This window comes from Neoarius graeffei, chromosome 17 (genome assembly GCF_027579695.1).
Source record: "Neoarius graeffei isolate fNeoGra1 chromosome 17, fNeoGra1.pri, whole genome shotgun sequence".
Taxonomy (NCBI): domain Eukaryota; kingdom Metazoa; phylum Chordata; class Actinopteri; order Siluriformes; family Ariidae; genus Neoarius; species Neoarius graeffei.
The window spans coordinates 29,912,982-29,937,562 of NC_083585.1; the positions used below are offsets into that span (position 1 = coordinate 29,912,982).

Below are 24,581 nucleotides of genomic sequence, written 5' to 3' on the forward strand. Positions count from 1 at the left end.
ACAGGATAAGCGGCTACAGATAATGGATGGATGGATACCAGCATTGTGTGTTCATACAGTTCATATGTTACGAGTTTACAAGATAATAAATGAAAATTAAACATTTAGGCCTAGGTATTTTATTTTTCTCCCAAGTCTCACAATATGTCTCATGTCTCCCTGCAAAAAAATAATGACAGAAAAAGTGAAGCCTGAATGCTAGTATATGTGATAAGCTGAGAAACTAATTTTGTGGCAAGAGGGTATAGTAAATACTCTCTTATGCAATATGAATGTGACGCTACCTGCAAAGAATTTCACACAATCTACAAACATTGAAAACTTGGCCCATGTTTCCCCGCTAGCTACAGATTCAGATTTTGTTTTGTTGATTGAATTGTTGGAATAGCTGTAGCTCAGGACACAAGGATCTGTCGGATTGTCCTTGTATCCTTGAGGAATCCAACCAGCTTCAAGAAACCCAGTTCCTGTGGAGAAATAAATCACCAAGCTAATTAAGTAAAGAAAGAACAAATTACATTTCTACATTAAAAGTACTATAAAGAGCAGTAAACAGTAATAAATGAGTCAATATTTGGTGTGATGACCCTTTGCTTTAAAAAAAAAAAAGTTTCAGGTTGAATTTGTGCAGCTTTATAAGGAAACGAGCTGCAAGTTCTTTCTACCCGAGTTCTTCTGGAGACTGTCACGTTTGCTTCTTATTTTTGCAGCAAAACTCAGCAGGCGTCATAATGTTTTTGTCTGAAAAGTGGCCTCTTATTTAACATGCTGCTTTCTTTACAGACATACTGCACCAGCGTTTTTCTGTAACGTTTAATTTTGTGCTGGAAGTTCTTGTTGGAGGGCAGCACGGTGGTGTAGTGGTTAGCGCTGTCGCCTCACAGCAAGAAGGTCCTGGGTTCGAGCCCCGGGGCCGGCGAGGGCCTTTCTGGGTGGAGTTTGCGTGTTCTCCCCGTGTCCGCGTGGGTTTCCTCCGGGTGCTCCGGTTTCCCCCACAGTCCAAAGACATGCAGGTTAGGCTAACTGGTGACTCTAAATTGACCGTAGGTGTGAATGGTTGTCTGTGTCTGTGTTGGCCCTGTGATGACCTGGCGACTTGTCCAGGGTGTACTCCGCCTTTCGCCCGTAGTCAGCTGGGATAGGCTCCAGCTTGCCTGCGACCCTGTAGAACAGGATAAAGCGGCTAGAGATGATGAGATGAGATGAGTTCTTGTTGGAAATCTAAAATGTTTTTGTACTGATTCAGTAATGTAGAAGTCATCAAATAAAAATTTCTAACAAAGTTTGTACTAAAGAACGGGGTGCCTAAGACTTTTGCATAGGACTGTATATTGTGTGTGTACGTGCTCATACATGCACACATTCGTATACTGTACATACTTTCCATATGTGTATCATATTTGCAGAATCAACAAGTATGGCACAAACAGAGTATGATGAAGTTACAGAGGTGGTGTGTTTGGAGTCAGAGCTGCAGGATGGACAGTAATATTTTCACCACTTTATTGATCACAGGCCTACCACATTACATTATTTACCACTACTGAAACATAGGATCTTTACTTACATTCGTAGTGTGTATGTAATGCTTTGTGTCATTGTTTCTTTTGTGACTGTCGCTTATCACAGAATGAAGGAAGTTGATGTGGACCATCAGAAAATTCTGTTGGTTCGTAATGAAGGCCAGTTCACTGCCGTGGGCGCTGTGTGTACTCATTATGGAGCACCGCTTATTAAAGGTAATCTCATTGGCTGAGCGTGTCCTTTAACACACACTGTAGCATGTTCAGTTTTAACCAAGAAAGCTTTGTATCTAGGTTGTTGTTGTCTATGTGAACTCCAGAGCAATATCAAATAGGTCTATAGGAAAGTTAATACTCAAATAAGACTACCTTTGGATAGAATCTTTTCATTTATATTTATTTGGTACTTTAGACGACAATATCAAATGTGTGCTGTTTTTTCACATTAATCTAATGTACTACAATTTAGCTTCAATCTGTAGTATTGGTTTCGTTGACTTCAAGTTAAATTGCATGAACAGGTGCTTTAGTGGGAAATAGAGTGAGGTGTCCTTGGCATGGGGCTTGTTTTAACACTAAAACAGGAGATATTGAAGAGTTTCCAGGCCTGGACTCTTTGCCCACATACAAGGTAATGTCTGAAGGCTTTAATTTTGTAGGAAATATACCTCCCATACACTGTGTTTCAGTTGAACGTGTATTTATTTGTCTTATTTTTAAGGTGAATGTTGAGAATGGTAAAATTCATATTACAAGAAATAAAAAGGTCAGTGTCATGTTTATTTGACTTACTTGACTGTCATATTGCTTCAAGTATGTGAAACGTAATGCAAATATAAAATGTAGTCGCACTGTTGTGCTGGTTTGCATAATGGTGTGCCTGTGTCTTGTTTCCCCCCATGATAGAATCTGACTAAACGTGTTAAAGAAATGAGCTGTAGAGTGCCTGGAGTCTGTCACACCATACTTTTAATTGGAGGAGGTGAGAACTGGACTTCATTCCTGACTTTGTAGAGGTCCATCCATCCATTATCTGTAGCTGCTTATCCTGTTCTACAGGGTCGCAGGCAAGCTGGAGTCTATCCCAGCTGACTATGGGCGAGAGGCGGGGTACACCCTGGATAAGTCGCCAGGTTATCGCAGGGCTGACACAGAGACAAACAACCATTCACACTCGCATTCACACCTACGGTCAATTTAGAGCCACCAATTAGCCTAACCTGCATGTCTTTGGACTGTGGGGGAAACCGGAGCACCCGGAGGAAACCCACGCGGACACGGGGAGAACATGCAAACTCCACACAGAAAGGCCCTCGCCGGCCACGGGGCTCGAACCCAAGACCTTCTTGCTGTGAGGCAACAGTGCTAACCACTACACTGCCATGCCATCCCATATAGGTTCATATAATTATAAACAGTTGCTGAAATCATAGGCAATTAGATTTGAGACTGAAATTCATGTGAAAAATGTTTCAAATGGCATGAACTCCTCAAAATGGATTAGCTTTTCCCTCTGCCCACTACACCTTTGTATCAACAATACTGTATGTATTGTATTTTTAATAAACTGGGTCATAGTTGGCCAGTATTGAAGATTAATCTAATACAAACAATGAAAGGTTGTGTAAATTGCCAATTGTGAACACTCCAGTCAGCTGTAATTAAGCAGCTTTTTGTGCTGTTGTAGACGAGTAAGCTATAATCAGATCTACTCCGTTGCTACAAAAATGAAAAGTTAATGATCAGTGGGCTAAATTGCAACATCTGTCGAGTATATTATAAATATTAACTTGGTTGAAAGATATGAACTATGCTTTTTACAGTAAATTTTCACTGCATGTGTCTTGATGACATTTGCTCAGACACCAGTGTGTGTGTGTGTGTGTGTGTGCTTTTATAGGCCCTGCCTCCTTGCAATGTGCAGAAACCCTTCGACAGAATGACTACCAGGGGCGAATTATAATGGTCACCAAAGATGAGCAGCTTCCTCTTGACAAGACAAAACTTAGTAAAGTGAGAACAAAGACCAGATCATATATGCCTTGAATAGGTTAAGTTACCTGTGCCTGTCTGTCTGACATTCATGATTTAAAAATTCATTTTCTATGACTATTCTACAGGCCATGAATATAGAGAGTGAAAAAATTCTCCTTCGGTCAGGTGACTTCCTAAAACAGCATGGCATTGAAGTGTGGCCAGAGAAGGAAGTAAGCAGAAAAGATTCTACAAGACTCTCACTATATGACCAAAAGTTTGTGGACGCCCGTCCATCACGTTCATGTGTGCTTGTTGAAAATCCCGTTCCAGATTTAGTCTCTCTTTTGCTGTTATAATAACCTTCACTCTTTTGGGAAGGCTTTCCTCTAGATTTTAGTGTGGCAGTAGGGATTTGCCCATTCATCCACGAGAGCATCAGTGGAGTCAGGTACTGATACTGGGCAAGAAGGCCTTGAGTACAGTCCTGTTCATCCTAAAGATGTTTAATGTGGCTGAGGTCAGGGTTCTGTGCAGATGACTCGAGCTCATGCACTTCAAACTTGGCAAACCACATCTTCATGGATGTCACTTTGTGCACAGGAGTATTGTCATGCTGGAACAGGTTTGGCCCTCTTCGTTCCAGTGAAGGGAAATTTTAATTCTACAGCATACTAAGACATTCAATACAATTATGTGCCTCCAACTTTGTCGCAACAGTTTGGCAAAGGCCTACATATGGGTGTGATGATCAGGTGTCCTTGAACTGTTAGCCATAATGTAAACAATGAAATTGTATGCTCTTGTGTATATACAATGGTGCTTGAAAGTTTGTAAACCCTTTAGAATTTTCTATATTTCTGCATAAATGTCCTAAAACATCATCAGATTTTCACACAAGTCCTAAAAGTAGATAAAGAGAACCCAGTTAAACAAATGAGACAAAAATATTATACTTGGTCATTTATTTATTGAGAAAAATGATCCAGGATTACATATCTGTGAGTGGCAAAAGTATGTGAACCTCTAGGATTAGCAGTTAATTTGAAGGTGAAATTAGAATCAGGTGTTTTCAGTCAATGGGATGAAAATCAGGTGTGAGTGGGCACCCTGTTTTATTTAAAGAACAGGGATCTATCAAAGTCTGATCTTCACAACACATGTTTGTGGAAGTGTATCATGGCACAAACAAAGGAGATTTCTGAGGACCTCAGAAAAAGCGTTGTTGATGCTCATCAGGCTGGAAAAGGTTACAAAACCATCTCTAAAGAGTTTGGACTCCACCAATCCACAGTCACACAGGTTGTGTACAAATGGAGGAAATTCAAGACCATTGTTACCCTCCCCAGGAGTGGTCGACCAACAAAGATCACTCCAAGAGCAAGGCGTGTAATAGTCGGTGAGGTCACAAAGGACCCCAGGGTAACTTCTAAGCAACTGAAGGCCTCTCTCACATTGGCTAATGTTAATGAGTCCACCATTAGAAGAACACTGAACAACAATGGTGTGCATCGCAGGGTTGCAAGGAAAAAGCCACTGCTCTCCAAAAAGAACATTGCTGCTCATCTGCAGTTTGCTAAAGATCACGTGGACAAGCCAGAAGGCTATTGGAAAAATGTTTTGTGGATGCTTGAGACCAAAATAGAACATTTTGGTTTAAATGAGAAGCGTTATGTTTGGAGAAAGGAAAACACTGCATTCCAGCATAAGAACCTTATCCCATCTGTGAAACATGGTGGTGGTAGTATCACGGTTTGGGCCTGTTTTGCTGCATCTGGGCCAGGATGGCTTGCCATCATTGATGGAACAATGAATTCTGAATTATCCCAGCGAATTCTAAAGGAAAATATCAGGACATCTGTCCATGAACTGAGTCTCAAGAGAAGGTGGGTCATGCAGCAAGACAACGACCCTAAGCACACAAGTTGTTCTACCAAAGAATGGTTAAAGAAGAATAAAGTTAATGTTTTGGAATGGCTAAGTCAAAGTCCTGACCTTAATCCAATGGAAATGTTGTGGAAGGACCTGAAGCGAGCAGTTCATGTGAGGAAACCCACCAACATCCCAGAGTTGAAGCTGTTCTGTACGGAGGAATGGGCTAAAATTCCTCCAAGCCGGTGTGCAGGACTGATCAACAGTTACCGCAAACGTTTAGTTGCAGTTATTGCTGCACAAGGGGGTCACACCAGATACTGAAAGCAAAGGTTCACATACTTTTGCCACTCACAGATATGTAATATTGGATCATTTTCCTCAATAAATAAATGACCAAGTACCCGGTATAATATTTTTGTCTCATTTGTTTAACTGGGTTCTCTTTATCTACTTTTAGGACTTGGGTGAAAATCTGATGTTTTAGGTCATATTTATGCAGAAATATAGAAAATTCTAAAGGGTTCACAAACTTTCAAGCACCACTGTAATCACATTCCAAAAAAAGGTGCATATAATTTTTTTTTTTTTTTTTACTGAAGAGAATTTGAAGATTACAAATGTAGCCATATTCTGCTAAAAGATCACATTCTACATCATAAGGCAAAATCAACAGAAAAATAATTTCAAAACAACCAGAAGAAAGAAGCAAAAATATTGCTGTGACTGCTTTCTTTCGTACCGAGCAGCGTTATAATGGATCGATCAAGAAGAATGGCCATTTTCAGACTCTTTGCCAAGAGTTGTGAAATGTGTAACAATAAAAGATATTCGAAATTATTCTATCCACGTTCACTGGATATGAGCAATTGCACGCTCTGACTTGACTTCTCTATTACTATCAGCTCATATACCATGAGTAGAGAAAAACAAAATGGCAGAGTGCATCAAGTCAGATGCTACTTTCAAGTATTTAAAAAAAACCAAAATGTCAAAGAATATAGTTCCACACTCCAACCCAGTCGGTGGCGTTAATGCACCTTTAAGTTAGCTTGCCAACCACCAAAAAACCCTGAAGAAGAACACTGACTGTGTTACTGAGCCAGCTGAGGATGAAATAACTCCACTCCAAAACAAAACACTAAAAAATACAAAAAAAAAAAGCAGCAAAATATGGAATGAAAGTATTTCATGATACGTTCTTTTATTTTTCAAGAATCATTATAGTATTTTTCACAAATTGGTACCATCATTTCACTGGCTTGTTTACATTCTAAGCGAAAATGATTTTGTTGAACATTTTGTACAAAGTTTATTTATCAGATTTGCAAAAAATAAAAATGCTCCGTTTCCCAAAATCCAGTGAATGTGGATAGAATAAAACAGTTATTCTACTCAATCTTGTCGTACATGGCTTATAGTCAACTCAGCACTATGCGCCTCATCGGCTATCTGCTCATATATGACTCGATTTCGTGGAATAACTGTTAAATATATATCATGTTTTGGGGGCGTCGTGGCTCAGGTGGATAAGGCGCCATACCATAAATCCGGGGACCCGGGTTCGAGTCCGGCCCAAGGTCGTTTCCCGGTCCCTCCCCGTCTCTCTCTCCTGCTCATTTCCTGTCTCTCCACTGTCCTATCCAATGAAGGTGCAAAAAGCCCCAAAAAATATCTTTAAAAAATATATATATATCATGTTTTAAAAAGGAGACGCAAACCTTAACACTAGTACCATTATGATCATTTCACAATTTATCTCAACATCCATTAAGACATTTTATTTCTTGTGATAGTGAAGGATCATTTCTGAAAGGTTACATGTCCAATAAAAACTAAGTGCATTTCATTTTTTTTCTTGTCAACATTTTCAAATGAGAAGGCAGAAAGGGGGGGAACCCTCAGAATTTTACCACAAAACACTAGTGTATATTGGTGGATAAGACCGCAATTGTACTTTCAGACCGTGCCAAGCAGCAGTGGCGCCTTTCTTCTTCTGTTAACTGGCAAATCAATTTCATTCTCATTTGGTCTGACCACTGCTTTATGTGAAAAAGCTCCTGTGTGGCTCCTGTATCACTTTAGTGAGGGGTGAAAAATATAAATGCTATCGCTAAACCATAGATTTCAGCACAAAGCGAAGATGATTTGATTTGAAGTTATAGAAATTGAAATCTTTGACCGGCTTACAGATTGTTTTGCTTACAGGTGGTGTCCATGGATACAGAAGAGAAAACGGTCAGTTTTCACGATGGTACCATTCAACACTACAATCAGCTCTTGATCGCTACAGGAGCGAGGTCACTTCCTTTCTTTGTGCATTTTCTGTTCTTACCTTTTTTCTTCAGGTACTGATAGATAACAGTTCTGGGTTTTTTTGTAGAGCTCGGAGTATGCAGTGTCCTGGTGCTGAATTGGAGAATGTGAAACTCCTGCAGAGCTACAAAGATGCAACTGAGATTTATCAGATGAGTGTAGGCAACAGGGTGGTGATCATTGGAACGTCTTTTATAGGTATATTTTGCATTGAGACAAACTGCCTTTAATGTATGTAACTCATTTCCTGAACCCTGCATAACTGTCAAGGGCATTGAGAATCACATGAATACCTTCTTGCGCATGTCTAGACCTTCTACAGAGTCACAAACTGACATACGATATAATATTTCTGATTTATTCCATTGTCAGGTTATCATCTTTCACTGAAATATTCCTCCTGAGTCTGTACTGATTCTGAAGGAAGCCTAGCAGCAATCCAGGGTTCATAGAACTGCAGTTACTAGCATTAACTAGGATTCTGTTGTACCCCTCCTAACCACCAGTAAGAATTACCTGCATGAAGTTTGCTAACAACGTTATGAGGAATAGGACTCTGTTTAGGACTAGATGGAAAAGTGCTCGGAGATGGGAGGGCTGATGTTAATCTTGTCGAACCTGGAGAATGTGCATGATGATGCCCAGGTAGTGGGCTTCACAAAGTGGAATGTTTGTAAATAATGACCGTAAAAAGGAGATGTTCCAGCTTATACTGTGACAGTGAGTGGTAGCTAATGATGAAAACTGACTCAAAAAATAATGAATGCCACAGAGCTCTGTTGGGCGGCACGGTGGTGTAGTGGTTAGCGCTGTCGCCTCACAGCAAGAAGGTCCGGGTTCGAGCCCCGTGGCCGGCGAGGGCCTTTCTGTGTGGAGTTTGCATGTTCTCCCCGTGTCCGCGTGGGTTTCCTCCGGGTGCTCCGGTTTCCCCCACAGTCCAAAGACATGCAGGTTAGGTTAACTGGTGACTCTAAATTGACTGTAGGTGTGAATGTGAGTGTGAATGGTTGTCTGTGTCTATGTGTCAGCCCTGTGATGACCTGGCGACTTGTCCAGGGTGTACCCCGCCTCTCGTCCATAGTCAGCTGGGATAGGCTCCAGCTTGCCTGCGACCCTGTAGAACAGGATAAAGCGGCTAGAGATAATGAGATGAGATGAGACAGAGCTTTTTTTTTTTTTTAAATCAGAATGTATTAAAATGCACAAACCAAGATATGAGTAGTGGTTATCCTTCACAAAATACCTGTAGCTCTGGCTATATGTCAGTTCTGATTTCTTGCTCATGTTATACCATACACACACACTTCTGGTGATTCTTCCCTTCACTGGTGGTAAAGATGGATGAAATGGAACTGATTGTAATTGCAAATATCTCATCTCATTATCTGTAGCCGCTTTATCCTGTTCTACAGGGTCGCAGGCAAGCTGGAGCCTATCCCAGCTGACTACGGGCGAAAGGCGGGGTACACCCTGGACAAGTCGCCAGGTCATCACAGGGCTGACACATAGACACAGACAACCATTCACACTCACATTCACACCTACGGTCAATTTAGAGTCACCAGTTAACCTAACCTGCATGTCTTTGGACTGTGGGGGAAACCGGAGCACCCGGAGGAAACCCACTCGGACACGGGGGGGAACATGCAAACTCCACACCGAAAGGCCCTCGCCGGCCACGGGGCTCGAACCCGGACCTTCTTGTTGTGAGGTGACAGCGCTAACCACTACACCACCGTGCCACCATTGCAAATATTAAATGGTATATATTTCGTATTTGAACTTTTTTCAAAATCAAAGATGAACCTCTTTATTAATTCAGGAATGGAAGTAGCAGCTTTTCTGTCTGACAAAGCAGCTAGTGTAGCTGTTGTGGGCAAATCTGATGTGCCTTACCAGTTTTCACTGGGAACAGATATTGGCAAAATGACTATGCAGGTCAGAGAATTGCTTTGGTTCGTTTCTGTACATTTCTTCTGTGAAAGAATCCATCTTTTAAAATCTATCTTTCTTTGAAAAGATGCTAGAGGAGAAAAATGTGATATTCTACATGAACAATGGTGTGGCTGAGATACAAGGGGACAATGGAAAGGTAAGATTACCCAGATCAAAAAATAGTGTTGTGGAAGTGCTGAAACTTTTTTTTTTCATGACACATTTGTTTTTGTAGGTCAAGCAAGTGATGCTGCAAAATGGTCATGTGTTGCCAGCTGATGTTGTAATTGTGGGAATTGGTAAGTACAAAAAGATTAAATTTTATAATGGATCACGTTTCTGTGTATCTTATTCTCTTTCTTGTTAGGCGTCATTCCAAACTCTGATTTCCTGAAGGGGAGCATGGTGGAGGTTGACTCAGGAAATGCCATCATTGTTGACAAGGTAAGGTACATACTTATTGAATACAACATATGCACCACTTTTTTTTTTTTTACCAAATAGATATGATTATTTCTGAGTGATGAATATTTATGATAGCGTCTTGCAAAAGTTTTGGTCCTGTTTTGTCACATTACAAGCTGGAATTAAAATGGATTTTGGGGGGTTAGCACCATTTTGATTTACACAACATGCCTATCACTTTAAAGGTGAAAATTGTTGTTTTATTTTGACACAAACAATAAAGATTAATAAACAGAAATCTGGAGTGTGCATAGGTATTCACCCCCCCAAAAGTCAATACTTTGTAGAGTCACCTTTTGCTGCAATTACAGCTGCAAGTCTCTTGGGGTATGTCTCTATTAGCTTAGCACATCTAGCCACTGGGATTTTTGCCCATTCCTCAAGGCAAAAACTGCTCCAACTCCTTTCAAGTTAGATGGATTGCACTGGTGTACAGCAATCTTCAAGTTATGCCACAGATTCTCAATTTGATTGAGGTCTGGGCTTTGACTAGGCCATTCCAAGACATTTAAATGTTTCCCTTTAAACCACTCCAGTGTAGCTTTAGTAGTATCTTTAGGGCCATTGTCCTGCTGGAATGTGAACCTTTGTCCCAGTCTCAAACCTCTGGCTGACTCAAACAGGTTTTCCTCCAGAATTGCCCTGTATTTAGTGCCATCCATCCTTCCTTCAGTCCTGACCAGCTTTCCTGTCCCTGCAGATGAAAAACATCCCCACAGCATGATGCTGCTACCACCACCATGCTTCACTGTAGGGATGGTGTTCTCAGGGTGTTGGGTTTGCACCACACATGGTTCAATTTTTGTCTCAAGTTCAATTTTTGTCTCATTTGACCAGAGAATCTTTTTCCATGTGTTTGCGGAGTCTGCCACATGCTGTTGGGCAAACTCCAAATGTGATTTTTTTTTTTTTTAAGCAGTGACTTTTCTGGCCACTGTTCCATAAAGCCCCACTCTGTGGAGTGTATGGCTTAAAGTGGTCCTATGGACAGATACTCCCATCTCCGTTGTGGATCTTTGCAGCTCCTTCAGTGTTATCTTTGGGATCTTTGTTGCATCTCTGATTAATGCCCTCCTTGCCTGGTCTGTGAGTTTTGGTGGGCAGCCTTCTCTTGTCAGGTTTGTAGTGGTGCCATATTCTTTCCATTTTGCTATAATGGATTTAATGGTGCTCCCTGGGATATTCAAAGTTTGGGATATTTTTTTTGTGACCCAACCCTGATCTATACTTCACAACTTTGTCTCTGACCTGTTTGGAGGCTCCTTGGTTTTCATGTTGCTTGCTTAGTAGTGTTGCGGAGTCAGGGCCCTTCCAGAACAGGTTGATTTATACAGACATCATGTGACACTCTGATTGCACACAGGTGGATCTTAATCAACTAATTATATGACTTATGAAGTGAATTGGTTGGACCAGCTCTTATTTAGGGGTTTCATACAAAAGGGGGTGAATACCTATGCACACTCCAGATTTTTGTTTTTTCATCTTAATTATTGTTTGTCACAATAAAACAATTTGCACCTTTTAAAGTGGTAGGCATGTTGTGTAAATCAACTGGTGCTAACTTTCCAGAAATCCATTTTAATTCCAGCTTGTAATGCGACAAAACAGGACAAACACCAAGGGGGATGAATACTTTTGCAAGACATTGTAATTAGAGAATCTGTATTTTAGTTACACATCCATTTTGGCATAGAAACAGTGTTATGCCAAACAAAAAAAGAAAACATTAATGCTAAACCATCAGAAAACAGTACCAATTTATATGGACTGGGGTGTAGAATAAGAGTCGATTGGCAGAACCAGTGATAGGATAGGGCTGGAATAAACATTTCATATGGGGAATTCCCTAGAATTCACTCAGTAAAGGTCACTGGAAAACATGGCCATTTTCATACTTACTTTAATTTGTGCATCTTGGGTTTTGTTTATTTTTTGAATAAAGCTAACATTATTCATTGGTATACTTTGATGGGCTTACTTTTAATCATCCAAGAATCCTTACAATATTATGTACTTCTAATGTTGGATTTCTTTCTCTTTTTTTTTTTTAAGTTTATGAGAACCAACATTCCAGATGTCTTTGCTGCTGGGGATGTGGCATCATTTCCTCTTTGGATTCTTGCAGATAAAAGGGTCAATATTGGACACTGGCAATTGGCACAAGCACATGGTAATGCAGAAAGACAGGTAAAATGACAATTTTTTAAAAATAGGATGAGATTCATTTCAATTTGTTCTTTTCTGATTTTAATTGTTATTCTAGGCCGGGTTGCAGCTTTAAACATGCTGAATAAGCAAACTAAACTCCACTCAGTCCCATACTTCTGGACTCTGTTATTGGGAAAAAGTATCCGATATACAGGTGACCTTTAGAAAAGCGCTTTGCATTTAGAACATGATCCATATTTTTTGACCAAAGTAACACTTTTTTTTTTTTTTTTCTGTTTTCAATTTTATTAAGGTTATGGTGAAGGCTATACAGATATTGCTTTCAAAGGAAGTGTTGACGAGAGGAAGTTTCTTGCATTTTATATAAAGTAATTTTGCAAGATATAGCTTTAATTAATAAAATAAAAGTTAATAATGTCATCTCATCCTCACAATATTTATGCCACCACACAGGGGTGATGAAGTTATTGCAGCAGCCAGCTTGAACTTTGACCCTGCTGTCTCAAGGGTGGCAGAGATGATGGCAACGGGGAAAATTATTACAAAGTTAGAAGCTGAGTGAGTACCCTAATTCAGAAATTCAAGCCTGATGGTTAAACATACCTAAACACCAGGGGCGATTTCTCAGAGACAACAAGGGAAGCCGAGCTTCCCCTAAAATTCTCTCCCCAAACTGCGGCATCTATGACGTTGAATTCTCATTAAAACAATAACTTGCATAACATAATATATGCCTAAGATTGTATTTACGTTCATAACTATCCTGTAACTTATTTGAGTGATGTCTGACGAACTTGCAGTTCGCTACGAGAATCACCTTTGCTGCCAGGCTGTAACCAGTGTTGCCAGATACTGCTGACGTTTTCCAGCCAAAATATGTTCAAAACCTGCCAAAATGCACTTAAAACCGCCCAATCTGGCAACACTGGCTGTAACCTTTCTTATTTCAATGGGCTCTATGGACTGGCAGCCGGGTATCCGTTGCAGTCTATGAGAGGGCTCTGAACAGCCAATTTCGGCTAGTTGTTATTGGTTAAAATTGACAAAATCGTCACTTCCAAGGAAGCCGGGCTTCTCTGGGACTAAACAAGACAGTGGGAGGGGCTAGAAGCCGGGCTGATGAAGGATTATTGGAGGTAGTGTTTGAAAGACATGAGGAGGGCGGGCTCTGTACTTCGGCGTCGGCGAGGAACACGGTAAGCGCATGATCAGAAAGTGTAGTCGTGTGCCAAAGTGCTGTCTGAATTTCTTTTCATATAAACGTTTCTTCTCATTGATGTCTCTGTACATTACTCTGTAAATAAATGTAAATATTACTCGTTGTGCTCCGTTAACTTTCATCCATTCTATCAGTTTGATCATTCGCGAATTCACTCGTTTATTTCATTTGTAGTTCAATCTGGTTGTAGGCTAGCTTGAGCCTTATTGGGATCTGCAGTGCTAGCTGCTAACAGAAACTGGTGAAGTCTCTGGAAAGCACAACCAGCTGGTATGACAGGGTCACAGACCATTTTCTGGAAAAGGAGCAGAGGGCAGAATTTGCATATTATAGTGTTCATGTTCATGAATCTGAAGTGTGTATATTGTTCAATAATGTTAAGAGAATGGTGGGCTCTGTGTTATAGGTTATACCTGGGTATAATATTCAAGGTTCTGTGTGTTGCATAGCCTACCTGGTTATGAATTTCCAGACTGTGTTGCAGAAGATGTTCAAGGATGTGTTGCACAGCTGGGTGTTGTGTTAAAGACTCTGTGTTGCATATCAGGATATGATGTTCAAGGCTCTTCGTTGAATAGCCAGTGATTTTTGGATGTTTGATATTTTTGATTAAGGATATGAGGCACTAGCCTGGCAAGCCAGACTATAACATGAAATGTACAAGCAAAAATACTTTCTGCCACTAGGTAGGGTTGTCTAGTTCACTATGCTAATGGGGCACACCTTTCTATGCTTTGATATCCGGCCTACAGGTTTTATGATGAATGCGTAAAATGGGCTTCCCCTGTTTTAAAAACCAGCAGCCGCCACTGCTAAACCCGGTTCCTTCACTTTTTTATTTTCTTTTAATTTTTTGCACATTTTCATATGAATACGGCATACAGTCTTCATTCCAGTGTATGACTAAACAACTCCATATTGGTTGTATCTTCTTATTAGGCTCACATAACATGTCCCAATCATTGTCTACAATTAGTAGAGTAAATATAGAGTATGATTCAGCTCTCAACAAAACCTGAAAAAAATTATTCAGATTTGCAAATGGATTTTATTGATAAGTTTTGTCATAAGTCCCAATTTCTGGATTCACAGATCAGAGGACCTTGGATGGTTGCAGCTCCCTTAGATGGATCATGGACATCACTAATGGCTACAGAAGATTCCTTGAATAGTTTACAAAAGTGCTTTTTGCTACTGACCATGAACTTGTGGAACAACATACACCTTCGAAACAATAGCCATGTGGTGGATCATGACCTTTGTTTTACCCAGCCATTTTATTTCTGCTTTAGAGAAGGTATTAATCTCCTTGTGTGAAATCGTTAAAGATTAGACATTAGCTCCAGCACCAACTTTGGTACTACATAAATGGAAAATCAACAACTTTTGAAGGCTTTTCTTTAATTTTTGTATGTTTACTTTCAATTGTCCTTCTATTCAAAGTGCATGTACCTTTTATTCTAAAGTGTCTGTAGTTTGTGTTTGCATATAATGTTTTTGTTGGACTGGAGCAACAGAACAGCCAAACCATTTCTTGGAGATACCTTCCCCTTCTTGCTTTAGCTATTGTATTGTTAGTAGTTGTTTACATTTTGTTTTCCTTTCAGCATTGCTGTTCTCTTTGCCCTTTTTTTTTTTTTTTTTTGGTGATGGAAATCCAGAAAATCAATAAGTATTTTATATATTATTAAAGGAACCATTTCCAAAAACATTAGAATTATATAACTCGTAATAATTATGACTTGGATTTGTCTGTAGCTGTGTGCAGAAGTTAAGTAGAAACCTTGGAGCAAAGAAATTATATGAATCCTGTAGTAGTGTCCAAACATGCTTGTAATTAAATTTAATATGCAAATTTGGCACTGAGATTGATGTTGTAATAAAATAAACAGAATATAAGACCTGTGAATGAACTAAAAAAATTAGAAGAGATTTTGGACATCTAGTTAAATGGTATTGATTAATGGTGATGCTTTAGAAGTGTTTAACAGTTAGTGTTCTTCCAGACCTAAAATACTATACTGTAATTGTATTCTTTTAAGATTTCTTTCTTCTGTTAATAAAGAAGCCCACAAGTACTTGGCTTCCCGTGCACTTGTATGTCACTGGCATGATGTGTGTTGGAGCTACTACAACCTTCCCCAGAGTAAAGCCGCTCTGCAGGCTCCCAGCCACAGAAACAGGAGTCTCTTGTTGCCAATGTGTTTAGTGGAGGCAAGCAGCAATGGCAACAAGACACACCAAAGGTAGTTCAACCTATGCACAGTTCATTCGTACTGACTTAATGGTGGATCAATGGATGTTAATTGAAAGATTTTTTATATATATATATATAGTATAATAAAGTAACAAGTAGATAGGAATGCGTATAATAAGAATGAAAATATAATTAATTTTATATTAATTATATAAATAAATTAAGCCTCCAGAGTCTTGGTTTTGATCTTGAACTCAAGTTACTGTCTCTGTAGAGTTTTGGCTCTTCTCACTGTGTTTTTGTGTGGGTTTCCTGAGGATTCTCCGGCTTCTGTCTACTGGCCAAAACCATACATCTACAGCCCCAAATCAGGAAAAAGTTGGGACGGTATGGAAAATGCAAATAAAAAAAGAAAGCAATGATTTCTAAATGTACTTTGACTTGTATTTCATTGCAGACAGAATGAACCCAAGATATTTCATGTTTTGTCTGGTCAACTTCATTTTATTTGTTAATATTCCTGCATTTCAGGCCTGCAACACATTCCAAAAAACGTTAGGATGGGGCAATTTAGATCTAGTAATGAGGTAAAACAATTATATGATATAATTTGAAATAGGTGATGTCAACAGGTGATTGTAATCATGATTTTGTACACAATCAGTATCCTGGTCTTTGAGGAGCAAAGATAGGCCGAGGATCACCAGTTGGTCAAAAAATGGCATGCGAAAATTATCGAAATGTTTAAAAACAATGTTCTTCAAAGAAAGATAGGAAGGGATTTGGATATTTTATTGTCTATGGTGCATAATATCATTAAATGGTTCAAGGAATCTGGAGGAATTTCAGTGTGTAAAGGGCAAGGGCACAAGCCTAAGCTGAACACTCATGATCTCCAGTCCCTCAGACAGCATTGCATCAAGAACTGTCATTCATCTATAGCTGATATAACCACATGGGCTCAGGATTACTTTGGCAAACCTTTGTCAAAAACTACAATATGGAGTTACATCCACAAATGCCAGTTAATACTTTACTGTGCAAAAAGGAAGCCTGATGTTAACTGTGTCCAGAAGTATCGTCGACTTCTCTGGGCTCAGAGGCATCTGAGATGGACCATCACACAGTGGAAATGTGTATTGTAGTCAGATGAATCAGTATTCCAGGTCTTTTTTTTGTAAGAAATGGACGCTGTGTGCTCTGGACCAAAGATGAAAAGGACCATCCAGACTGTTAGCAGCAACAAGTCCAAAAGCCAGAGTCTGTCGTGATACAGGGTTGTGTCAGCGCCCTTGGCAAAGGTAACTTGCACTTCTGTGATACCAGCCTTAATGCAGAAAAGTACACGGAGATTTTGCAGCAACATATGCTGCCTTCATGAGGACATCTTTTCCAGGGATATTTCAACAAGACAATGCAAAACCACATTCTGCACACATTACAAAGGCATGGCTGTGGAAGAAGAGGGTGTCTGTCCCCAATAAAGAATGTGTGGTGAATTCTGAAATGAATACGACCGCGACGACCCTGTACTGTTGCACACCTTAAGACTTGTTTGCAGGAAGAATGGGACAAAAATAACACCTGAAACACTTCATCACTCAACGTCTTCAGTCCCTATACATCTTTTAAGTGTTGTGAGAAGGAACGGCAACATTATAAAGTGGCAAATATTTTATCATTCCAATTTTTTTTTGAAATGTGTTGCAAGACTCAAAATTGGAATGTGTTTATTAAAAAAAAAATTCATGAGATAAAACATCAAATCATGTGCTGAGGTATTGTTTTGAGTGCAATATGGGCCAAAGATTATTTACAGCTCGTTGTTTTCAATTTTAATTTCAATTTCAATATGCTGTCCCAAACTTTTCTGATATGGGGTTGTACAAATTCGAAGTACTTGTACTTTACTTGAGTATTTCCATTTTATGCATCTTTATAGTTTTACTCCACTATATCACAGAGATAAATATTTTACTTTTTACTCCACTACATTTGTCTAATAACTTTAGCTACTAGTTACTTTTCAGAGTACAATTTTTCAAATTGTCCTACTTCGTAAGATAAATAAACTATTTAATAACCCTCTTAGATTAGCTGGAAAATGCTAATCTAATTTGGACACACAACATTAGATTGTTAATATTCCTGCATTTCAGGCCTGCAACACATTCCAAAAAAGTTAGGACGGGGCAATTTAGAGCTAATAATGAGGTAAAACAATTCAATAATGATGTGATTCAAAATAGGTGATGTCAACAGGTGATTGTAATCATGATTTTGTACACAAATCAGTATCCAGGAAAGGCCTGGTTTGCCAAAGTCATCCTGAGCCCATGTGGTTATATCAGCTATAAATGATATAACCATCAACATTTCTTGATGCAGTGCTGTCTGAGGGATCGAAGATCATAGGTGTTCAGCTTAGGCTTGTGCCCTTGCCCTTTACACACTGAAATTCCTTCAGATTTCTTGAATCGTTTAATGATATTATGCACCATAGACAGTAAAATATCCATTTATCCTGAAAATATCCTGAGTTACATGTCAATCCTGAGATTGAGATGCTGACCTTCTCTGCTCCTCGGACCTGCCTGATCCATCCTGATGCCCTATGTCTGGTTGGAGTCTCATCACATCGCTCCTGTAGGGGACGGCTCCATATGGACAGTTGAAAGTCACACTTGGAAGATGCTCTGGACTCTTACAGTAATGCTTTTATGGCTGAGGACTACAGTTGACTTGCTAACTTTAGGACTGCAGTTGTCATGAACAGTTTTGCACTCAAGTTTCCATCAATGAGTTATAACATCAACGAAACTGAATTCATGTTAAAACTGTTAATGTTATAATCACATTGTCTGTTATCACCCAAATGAGGGTGGGTTCCCTTTTGAGTCTGGTTCCTCTCGAGGTTTCTTCCTCACGTCGTCACCACAGCCTTGCTCATTGGGGATAGATTAGGGATAAAATTAGCTCATGTTTAAAGTCATTTCAATTCTGTAAAGCTGCTTTGCAACAATGTCTATTGTTAAAAGCGCCATAAAAATAAACTTGACTTGAAACTTGAAAATGCATTGTCACAAAGATGAAAAGAGGGCTGTTTTTCTGAACTCATGAAAAACTGACTTTTTAGAAATACATGGTTCCCACAGGACAGCAATGCAACAAACATATGATCTTATAGAATATCCATTATCTATACTGCTTATCCATCAGGGTCATGGGGAAAGCTGGAGCCAATCTCAGCTGATTTTCACAAGGCTAACACAGAGACAAACAACTAATCACACATACCTATGGACAATTAGCCAGTTGACCTAATCCACAGAGCAGCTGGAGGAAACACACACAGACATGAGGAGAACCTGCAAACTTCACACAGAAAGGCTTCAGTCGACCGCAAGGCTCAAACCCAGAACCTTCTTACTGTGACTACAACAGTGCTAACCACCGCACCATCCCCAACAGTATGTAAAATAAATAATTAAAATTAGCTTAACCTGACATATCTACAGCAGTAAAATGCAATATACACATTAATGCAGCAGTAATATTAATCCAAAAAACATTATATATAATAGACAGGGACTATTTTTTTGCACAGGAAGTACTTCACTACGAAAGCACAAGAGAAGTCTCTGGATGGCACCTACACATATATGCTTCGCAAAGTTTTTGACATCAGTTGGAACGAACATTGGACAAACGATCGGTTGTATGGCTCCTTACCGTGCCTATCATCATTAATTGCCAAGCGTCGTCTGGCATTGTGTGGCCACGTACTCCGCCATGATCAACCCACAGCTCAGGTCCTCCTATGGGAACCTGAGGTGAGGCATAAAGTTGGCCAGCCTCGTACAACCCTAAAGACAGTCCTCGAATGTGACACTGGTCTATCATCAGATCTGCTTGGGATGGCCATGCTCGACCGGCAGGCCTGGCATGGAATATCGCTTCAAGTCACTGGCTTGCCAGATGACTAATCATTATCAGTACTTTTACAGGGCAGCATGGTGGTGCAGTGGTTAGCACTGTTGCGTCACAGCAAGAAGATTCTGGGTTCGATCCCAATGGCTGATGGGGGCTTTTCTGCGTGGAGTTTGTATGTTCTCCCCGTGTCTGCATGGGTTTCTTCTGGGTGCTCTGGTTTCCCCCACAGTCCAAAGACATGCAGTTGGGTTAACTGACGACTTTAAATTGTCTGTTGAACAAGCTTGGACAGGGATGGGCTCTGCCAAGTTTAAATGCCCTAGACACATCAGTGATGGGCTGTTAAAATGTCATCAGTGGTGCCATTGCAAGCTATGTGAAAAGAGAGAAGTAGTACATTTTGCTGATAATACTTAGGGTTTTTTACTTGTAGTGGAGTATTTTCATAATGTGGTATTAGTAATTTTACTTCAGTGAAGGATCTGAATACTTCTTCCACCACTGTCCATGACATAAATGTTAATGATGAAACATATATATTTATACACAAATAGGGCCTGAAGGTTCGAGACCTTTGGGCTTTGGGCCTAAATGTCCACCGGTTTGATTCCCGGGACCAGCAGGTAAAATGTGAGTGGAGTTGAGTGAATGAACAGCTCTTTCCCCTCCCTCTGTATCATGGCTGAAGTGCTGTTGAGCAAGGCACTGATTTCTAAACTGGATATTGCTGCCATCTCTCCCTTATGTGGAAGAAGTGAATGAACAGAGAACTGAATGAACAACTGAAAGTCAGATTGTTTCAAAACAATCGGCCACAAGATTGGCTTTCAAGAAGTGAGAACACAGACGGGTAAGCTCCGACTCTCATCTCATCTCATCTCATCTAATCTCATCTCATTATCTCTAGTCGCTTTATCCTGTTCTACAGGGTTGCAGGCAAGCTGGAGCCTATCCCAGCTGACTACGGGCGAGAGGCGGGGTACACCCTGGACAAGTCACCAGGTCATCACAGGGCTGACACATAGACACAGACAACCATTCACACTCACATTCACACCTACGGTCAATTTAGAGTCACCAGTTAACCTAACCTGCAGTCTTTGGACTGTGGGGGAAACCGGAGCACCCGGAGGAAACCCACTCGGACACGGGGAGAACAAGCAAACTCTGCACAGAAAGTCCCTCACCGGCCAGGGGCTCGAACCCGGACCTTCTTGCTGTGAGGCGACAGCGCTAACCACTACACCACCGTGCTGCCCCTCTCAAAAATATATTTTTTAAAATTTCCATTTATGCAGCATGCAAGAGTCAAGGATGGCGATACTATCCACTCAGAAATGTATTTACAAATAAAGGTTCTGGGTATCTCCTGGTGGCACGGTGGCATAGTGGTTAGCACTGTCGCCTCACAGCAAGAAGGTCCGGGTTTGAGCCCAGCGGCCAACAAGGGCCTTTCTGTGTGGAATTGGCATGTTCTCCCCATGTCCATATGGGTTTCCTCCGGGTGCTCCGGTTTCCCCCACAGTCCAAAGACATGCAGGTTAGGTTAACTGGTGACTCTAAATTGACTGTAGGTGTGAATGTGAGTGTGAATGGTTGTCTGTGTCTATGTGTCAGCCCTGTGATGACCTGACGACTTGTCCAGGGTGTACCCCGCCTTTCGCCCGTAGTCAGCTGGGATAGGCTCCAGCTTGCCTGCGACCCTGTAGAACAGGATAAAGCGGCTACAGATAATGAGATGAGATGAGATCAGATCAGAAGGTTCTGCGTATCTCCTGGTGGCACGGTGGTGTAATGGTTAGCACTGTCGCCTCACAGCAAGAAGGTCCTGGGTTTGAGCCCAGCAGCTGACAAGCTTTCTGTATGGAGTTTGCATGTTCTCCCCGTGTCCGCGTGGGTTTCCTCCGGGTGCTCCGGTTTCCCCCACAGTCCAAAGACATGCAGGTTAGGTTAATTGGTGGCTCTAAATTGACTGTAGGTGTGAATGTGAGTGTGAATGGTTGTCTGTGTCTATGTGTCAGCCCTGTGATGACCTGGCGACTTGTCCAGGGTGTACCCCGCCTTTCACCCGTAGTCAGCTGGGATAGGCTCCAGCTTGCCTGTGACCCTGTAGAACAGGATAAAGCGGCTACAGATAATGAGATGAGATGAGATCAGATCAGAAGGTTCTGCGTATCTCCTGGTGGCACGGTGGTGTAATGGTTAGCACTGTCGCCTCACAGCAAGAAGGTCCTGGGTTTGAGCCCAGCAGCTGACAAGCTTTCTGTATGGAGTTTGCATGTTCTCCCCGTGTCCGCGTGGGTTTCCTCCGGGTGCTCCGGTTTCCCCCACAGTCCAAAGACATGCACGTTAGGTTAACTGGTGACTCTAAATTGACCGTAAGTGTGAATGGTACGTGTGTGTGTGTGTTCACTGCTTCAGATGGGTTAAATGCAGAGGAGGAATTTCACTATGCTTGAGTGTACATGTGACAAATAAAGGTTTCTTCTTCTCAAAAAAAAAAAAAAAGACCAAAGTTTACATCAGAATTGAAGGGGAAACCACGAGGCAGTGAATGAATTGCCTCAGTGCTGCAGCTAGGGGCCGCTGTGGAGTCCTGATGGTACCCGGATGTTGTTCCAGTTTCCAAGATGGCGCGGGGGCGGGCTTGTTGTTAAGGGGGTTTGACTTTTTGATAAACGTATTTCGGCAGTTTGACCAAAAACTTTGTACTCGTCTCCCGGTTGAAAAGCGCGCTCTGAGGAGTTTATGGACTTGAATGCTTGACGGAATCGATATTATACACCAGGTAACGTCTGTGTGTTACTCTGTGAACTTATCTGCGCTTTCTTTATCAGCAAAACAAGCTTTTTTTGGACTTAAGACTTGAGTTTCGGTGATTCTGAAAGCTAACAGTTAGCTAAAGGAGCAGCTAGCTAATATCCGAGCTAACTATTAGCTTCCATGCATGGCAGAGTCAGTTAGCCTAGCATATCTTTTTTGAAAGTCGGGGCGTTAAAAATAAGTTTGTTGAAAGAATTGTTTAGCGTTCAGCTCTTTTTTTTTTTTAATACTGCTTTAATACATCAACAGCTTGGTTTTTTTTGTAGGTTAACGTTCACTTGTAGTGAGCTTTTATTTAATATATAAATGTACATAGACTACTAACCTTTCTCGCTAGTCAGCTGTGTTCGTCTTGATCAGCTAAGCTTCTTAGTGTAACATAAGTTAGTTAGCAGAGTTACTTCATGAATAGCATTAAGTTTTAATTCCTTATACATCTGTGGTGGTGTTGTTGTAAGAAAATAACTAGGATCACAAACTCTGCGGTTTTAAGACCAAAGTTTAAATTGATTTAGTCTCAGTGTAAGGTTTTGTTCTCTTGGTTAACAGCTGTAACGTTAGTTCGTCGTTATAACAGGATGTATAAAGTTAGAAATATCTCAAATACTTAATATAAAGTTCATTAAAGTGTCACTAATTCATGCCCCAGGATGTTGGTTTCGGCTACTCACTTGTCTCATATAGGACAAGGAAGAAGTGGAGTTCATGTTCTCAGAAGTTCAGGTATAGATTTAACTCCTCGGTTGCTGATAGTATGATATATTTTTTTCCCTCTTTCAGTTATATCAGTACTAGGTTTGTTTTTGTATTACTCAGACGAATGATTTGAAGTCAGTTTCGATCATGCTGATGATTTAAGATGTCTGTGGTTTCAGTATGAGGTGTATTTACACTCACTGTACACTGATACTGCATTGTCTGATGAGTTGATTTTCCAGGAAGCATCTTATTGACTTCTCAAAGTGATTCTAGTAAGGGTTGTTTTACAATCAGGGTACGCAAGCTAAAAATCACATTTAACACTTATCTTCAATGTCAAAAGGCTTGACCAAATAAACTTGGTTGTTTATTGTAGCCCTGTGATAGCTCTATTTACCATGCAAAAAAAAAAATTGCTGATAACGTTATTTTTGGTGAATGTATGGGAATATGTCATATTTAGCAAAATTACTCGTGTCATTTAGAAAAAGTGCTTTTTTGACCACAGGTAGCTCCAAAAGGGATGCACTTACATCATTCTTTATACCATAAAACACATATTTGGTTCCATATCATTGGAAACAGGGAAGTTTTAATGTTGAATGCCAGTAAGTTTTCAGACTATTTTGATCAAATTAGTATGGAATTGTGTCCAAAAAAAAAAAAGTCCTCTCCGAGACAGCTAATTTTTCAATATAAAATAACATATCTAAAATGATTTTCATCCTAAAATGTGGTCAAGATATTGGGACATAAATATTAGAGACAACTAACACAAAGCTTACAGCCTTGTATTTAAAAGCGCTATGGAAGTAGTGGATTCTGAATTGTCAAAAAAAAAAGTCCTTTCCGAGAATCACTTCATTTGTTTCTCCCAGCCCTGCTTAAAGCTACACTTAATCTTGTTATAATACAAACTATTACACATGCCTATGTTCATATGTGTATTAATTTCCAAAAGTGCAGATTTGATTTTTTTTTTTTTTTTTTAATTTGAATTTTGGACCCCTGTGATACAAACTTTGTACCCTGATTGTAAAACAATCCGTAATCTTCCAATCACTCCAAATAATCTTCTATTATTACTTGATAAAGTAATAATAAAGTCAGGAATCGAGCACAACAAGGTGTGCTGTTATAGGAAAATAATTCATGATGGGGTGAAATGATGCTGTTGCCTCACCTAAGTGTTACGTTACGTTAAAGGAGAGACGCAGAGCCTTTATTTTTAAATACATTTCTGAGTGGATAGGCTCTCCATCCTTGACTCTTGTATGCTGCATAAATGGGAATGTAAAAAAATATATTTTTGAGAGTTAAAATCGACCGCAAAGTTGGCATTCGAGCTGCCCCGCTGAGCCAGCCAGCCCTGAGTCCATGACATCGCAGCGGGAACCGGTTAATTCAGGAGCAAGATCAATGTAATTCTCCTATTTTATATTAAACTTTGGTC

General features: G+C 40.2%; 2 protein-coding genes across 9 annotated transcripts in view; both read left to right on the forward strand.

Annotated features, from left to right (window-relative positions):
- Nucleotides 1-15,494, forward strand: part of aifm4 (apoptosis inducing factor mitochondria associated 4) — a 43,112-nt gene extending 27,618 nt beyond the window's left edge. For 7 of the 8 annotated variants that reach the window (XM_060943982.1, XM_060943986.1, XM_060943985.1 and 4 more), the window contains exons 2-19: nucleotides 1,407-1,485; nucleotides 1,630-1,739; nucleotides 2,045-2,154; nucleotides 2,245-2,289; nucleotides 2,430-2,505; nucleotides 3,424-3,536; nucleotides 3,644-3,730; nucleotides 7,578-7,669; nucleotides 7,753-7,883; nucleotides 9,508-9,623; nucleotides 9,706-9,777; nucleotides 9,856-9,919; nucleotides 9,988-10,064; nucleotides 12,141-12,258; nucleotides 12,352-12,450; nucleotides 12,550-12,625; nucleotides 12,711-12,815; nucleotides 14,569-15,494. In XM_060943982.1, the coding sequence (XP_060799965.1) occupies nucleotides 1,418-1,485; nucleotides 1,630-1,739; nucleotides 2,045-2,154; nucleotides 2,245-2,289; nucleotides 2,430-2,505; nucleotides 3,424-3,536; nucleotides 3,644-3,730; nucleotides 7,578-7,669; nucleotides 7,753-7,883; nucleotides 9,508-9,623; nucleotides 9,706-9,777; nucleotides 9,856-9,919; nucleotides 9,988-10,064; nucleotides 12,141-12,258; nucleotides 12,352-12,450; nucleotides 12,550-12,625; nucleotides 12,711-12,815; nucleotides 14,569-14,602 (1,593 nt within the window). In that variant the 5' untranslated portion in view covers nucleotides 1,407-1,417 and the 3' untranslated portion in view covers nucleotides 14,603-15,494. Of the gene's footprint in view, nucleotides 1-1,406; nucleotides 1,486-1,629; nucleotides 1,740-2,044; nucleotides 2,155-2,244; nucleotides 2,290-2,429; nucleotides 2,506-3,423; nucleotides 3,537-3,643; nucleotides 3,731-7,577; nucleotides 7,670-7,752; nucleotides 7,884-9,507; nucleotides 9,624-9,705; nucleotides 9,778-9,855; nucleotides 9,920-9,987; nucleotides 10,065-12,140; nucleotides 12,259-12,351; nucleotides 12,451-12,549; nucleotides 12,626-12,710; nucleotides 12,816-14,568 lie in introns of those variants that run through there. The other variant, XM_060943987.1, reaches the window with a different exon arrangement.
- A 6,809-nt stretch (nucleotides 15,495-22,303) lies between these two features.
- The window catches only part of pak4 (p21 protein (Cdc42/Rac)-activated kinase 4), a 37,959-nt gene continuing 35,681 nt past the window's right edge, over nucleotides 22,304-24,581 (forward strand). The window contains exon 1 of the mRNA XM_060943990.1: nucleotides 22,304-22,394. The gene's annotated coding sequence lies outside the window, so the exon portion shown is untranslated. The remainder of the gene's footprint in view (nucleotides 22,395-24,581) is intronic.